Source organism: Leptonotus elevatus, chromosome 13 (assembly GCF_054856555.1).
Source record: "Leptonotus elevatus isolate MCC_2025b chromosome 13, RoL_Lele_1.0, whole genome shotgun sequence".
Taxonomy (NCBI): Eukaryota; Metazoa; Chordata; class Actinopteri; order Syngnathiformes; family Syngnathidae; genus Leptonotus; species Leptonotus elevatus.
Genome location: NC_141251.1, coordinates 20,336,218 through 20,340,000, shown reverse-complemented (window position 1 = coordinate 20,340,000; position 3,783 = coordinate 20,336,218). Strand labels below are relative to the sequence as shown.

Below are 3,783 nucleotides of genomic sequence, written 5' to 3'. Positions count from 1 at the left end.
TCGAAATAACTATATAGCCTAAACTTCCAGCATTGCAGAGGCTATACGTTTTTTTTGTTTGTTTGTTGTTGGGTTTTTGAGGGGGTGGGGGGGGGTTGTTTTGTATTTTCTGTACATGTGCATGTGTTTGTGTGTGTGCGTATATGTTTGTATGTGTCCTTTTGCGGTTGGCTAGCAAACTGGTTAAGAAACAATTTTGGACTATTAACGCGCATCTCTTTGTTCACTGGCATTTTAGCACAAACACGCACGCACTTGCGCGCGCATGCACCCACCCACCCACCCACACACACACACACACACACACACACACACACACACACACACACACACACACACACACACACACACACACACACACACACACGTACAAGCTGCGGCAGAGCCATAAAAGTATATAGCAGCTGTAATTCTGCTTGACTCTCACTGCGATCATAAATAACTCACCACAAGAAATGGTGCTCCCAAATGGACAAACACTTTACAACAAGGGTGTGTGTGAGATGTGTGTGTGGGGAGTGTTAGATGAGGTGCTGGGGGGCAAGAGGAAAAAATAAAAATAATAAAGCAAAATTACATCTAGAGTGTAGAAGAAAAAAAAAGTGACAGAGAATGGAGTTGTCTTCCTCACCGTGGGCGATGTGCACCTTCTTCATCCAGGGGTACACCACGATGGGCGGCTTGTCTTTGGTCTGATGCCCCCCTCCCACACCTCCACCTCCTCCGCCAGCGATTCTCCTCGGCACCTGACCGGGCTTACTGGCGCACGTCATCCACATCTCCGGGTAGCCGCCCTCCTTGCCACCAGCGTCGTCGTGCTCGGTGTAGCCGGGGAAAGGCGCACCTGGCGTGGGCAGCCGTTCGGCATCCTCCCGCGGGTGATGCTGCTGCTGCTGCGTCTGCAAGGAATGTTCATAGGCGGTTGGCTGCGGTGCGTAGCCGGGCTCGGACGGAGGGGCCGCGGATGCAGGTTGGTATCGCCCGGCGCCGTACGTGCCACAGTCCTGGGGGCTGTTGTAGTACCCCCCCTGGTCAGTGAAATTACTGTAATCTTCATCGCAAGGAGGGAAGTGCGGCTCGGCGTATTTGCAGCTCACCGCGTAGGACTCCATGATTGATTTATAGCGAGGTTGGTAGGAGAATACTAATTTTTCTTTTTCCTCTCTCTCTCCCTCTACCCCTTTTCGCCCTGTGTCCCCCTTTTCCCCCCCTCTGGCATCAAGCCACCCCGCGGCTGTCAAATAGACGGACGGCCGCGAGGACCACGTGACCCGGCAGCTCAGCCAATGGGAGGCGTCGCTTTTTTGGGTCTCCCGCTTAATGCAAAAAACAAAAAACAAAAATTGAGCCTTAATTGACCTAATGAAGATTTGCTGGCTTGGCTAAATTAGAAAATTGGATGTTTGTGGATTGAAACTGTTACGTCATTATTTATCTTATCTCTATAAACCCATCCATCCATCTATCCACCCCCCAGCCCTTTCCTATTGAACACGCACAGTAGATTTATGACTTGGGATCTACCCCCACAGATGGGCCCCCGAGCTGAAAAATTAATCGGGCCCATATTGAGGGGACGCGGGGGCCATATTTGGCCTTGTGGCCGCAGTCAAAGGGCGCACAACAAAACGTGACCGCTCCGCAGAGGGCACGCACACAAGAATGGGACAAAAAGGGCCCCAGACAGTGACTAGTAGTTGGCTTTGTTGCCGGCCGGGGTCAGCCCGAGGTGTCCCGTTCACCATCTCACCGTCATCATCACCGTCTCTGAATAAAAGCCACATTGGAAAAATGATGCAGCTGGGGGGGAGAAAAATGGTGCAAAGGCGTTTAAAAAATGATGTTGCTGGCATAGAAACCCCAAAAGTGGCTAAATTGAGCCCTCACATGAAGAAAAATAAATGATAGTCTATTTTAAACACCCACTCTCCCAAAATAATCATTCACTGGTGCATATGGCTCTCCCTATACCACCTTATTGTTTTGGCATCCAGGCTTTATTGAATCTGACCCAATGCAAGTGAACCTACAAGCAAATCTGTTTAATCTGGCTTCCAGATACTAATGGATGTCACTGATAAGCTCAAACAGGCAAACATTTGCTCTAGTAGCTTGTTTTAATTGCTCTTGATGGTTTTATTTGGGTTAAAGTGTCACTCACTTATCTAATTTGGTGCATTTAATTTGAGAAAATCAAATTACATCACCATTTCATCAAAGCTGTTAAGCAAATGTTGCCTTAATGAATTTGTGTGTGTGTGGGGGGGGGGGCGGGGGTCCTCAAAGAATGCAAGTTTTGTAGAAATTGGGTTTGAATGCAGAAAAGTGAAGCTGAATTGAAAAAGTGGGACTTAGAATTGTTTGGATGGATAAAGAAATTTGGAGGGAGGACGTAAATATGTGAAATATTTCTGAATTTAGGAATTTTGTTGTGGAAATTTTGGTAATGTTATAAAGATTTCAAATCCAATGATGTCTCTCCGCCCAAGTTTTCTTTTACTCTGCAATCTAAATCCAGGCCAATTTTGTAAATGATAATCTATTCTTAATTGTTTTAGGATATATAAAGGTTAGATTAAGTATAATAAAAATCCCACAAACATGGCTTTAAAGTTAGTTATATTTTGAAGTTGAAATGGTTTGAATCTGTTAAGAAATGTGGTAGGATGTGTTAAATGTGTAAAATGTCTCTTAAATTTTTCAATTTTTCCATGAAAAGTGTGGAATTTAAGGAATGTGGAAAATGGTTCTCAAGATGATGTGAAAGATAAATAGCCTACTGGTTTAAATTTGGTCAAGAAATGTGGAAGGAGGAAGTAAATGAGTATAACAAATCTTAATTTGGTAATTTTATTATGGAAATTTGGGAATTTGGGGAAGTTCCCAGGAATGCCCTGAATGATCTGAATCATTTGAATTTAGAATTGTTAGAATCGGTCAAGAAATGTGGAAGGACGATGTAAATTATAATTTACTCTATAATTTACACAGCATATACGTTTCTCTGAATTTGGTCAAGAAATGTGGAAGGAGGAGGTAAATGTGTAAAACATCTCTAGATTTGAGAATTTTACTGTGAAAATTTGAGAATTTGAGGAATGTGATCTCAAGTTCCCGAAATGGCCTGAATGAGTTGAATAGTTGGAATTTGGAATGGCTTGAAAAAATGTGGAAGGATGACTTGAATGAGAAATGTTTCTCTGAATTTGTTAAGAGCATAACATTTGGCTATTAGAATGTTGAAAATAGTTTCCAATATTTTTTGAATGAGCTGGACTGTTTAAATATGGAATTGGAAAGATGTGATTACCTTTTTCCCCACTTTTTTGTTGAATTATGTTGAAAATGTGAAATTCCGGAAAAAGTGGGACTAATATTTCCATGGATGCCCTGAATAAGGTATATTTGTTGCAGTTGGAATGGTTCCAATCAGAGGAGAAATGAGAAATGGCGGAATAATCAAAATATATTTCTGGGATCGCATTCACGCAATGAATGTTGTTTCTATGAATATGTTGGTTGGTCTGCACACAATATCTCTTTGAGCCACCGTTCATAAATAAAGTTGATATACACAACTCACCAATTTTAGAAGAGGTTGTCAGTGTTTAAGCGGGAATGTCAAAGTAAATTTTGAGCCACTTTTTTACTCTTGAAAGTGAACAGTAAAAGCAACACAATTTTCATCCGTTCAAGAATAAAGTCAAAAAGATGGTTTGGGTCATTAGTTTGTGTGAATGCCTGTGGTGTTCTTTAAAAAAGTGACATCGCCAACTACAGGCC

At 42.6% G+C, this 3,783-nt stretch overlaps 1 protein-coding gene across 1 annotated transcript in view; it reads right to left on the bottom strand.

The window, feature by feature from the left end:
• LOC147164147 (homeobox protein Hox-D4b-like) overlaps positions 1–1,146 on the bottom strand; it is a 2,585-nt gene extending 1,439 nt beyond the window's left edge. Inside the window, exon 1 of the mRNA XM_086093619.1 lies at positions 632–1,146. Within this exon, the coding sequence (XP_085949745.1) occupies positions 632–1,112 (481 nt within the window). The 5' untranslated portion in view covers positions 1,113–1,146. The remainder of the gene's footprint in view (positions 1–631) is intronic.
• Positions 1,147–3,783: the final 2,637 nt, after the last annotated feature.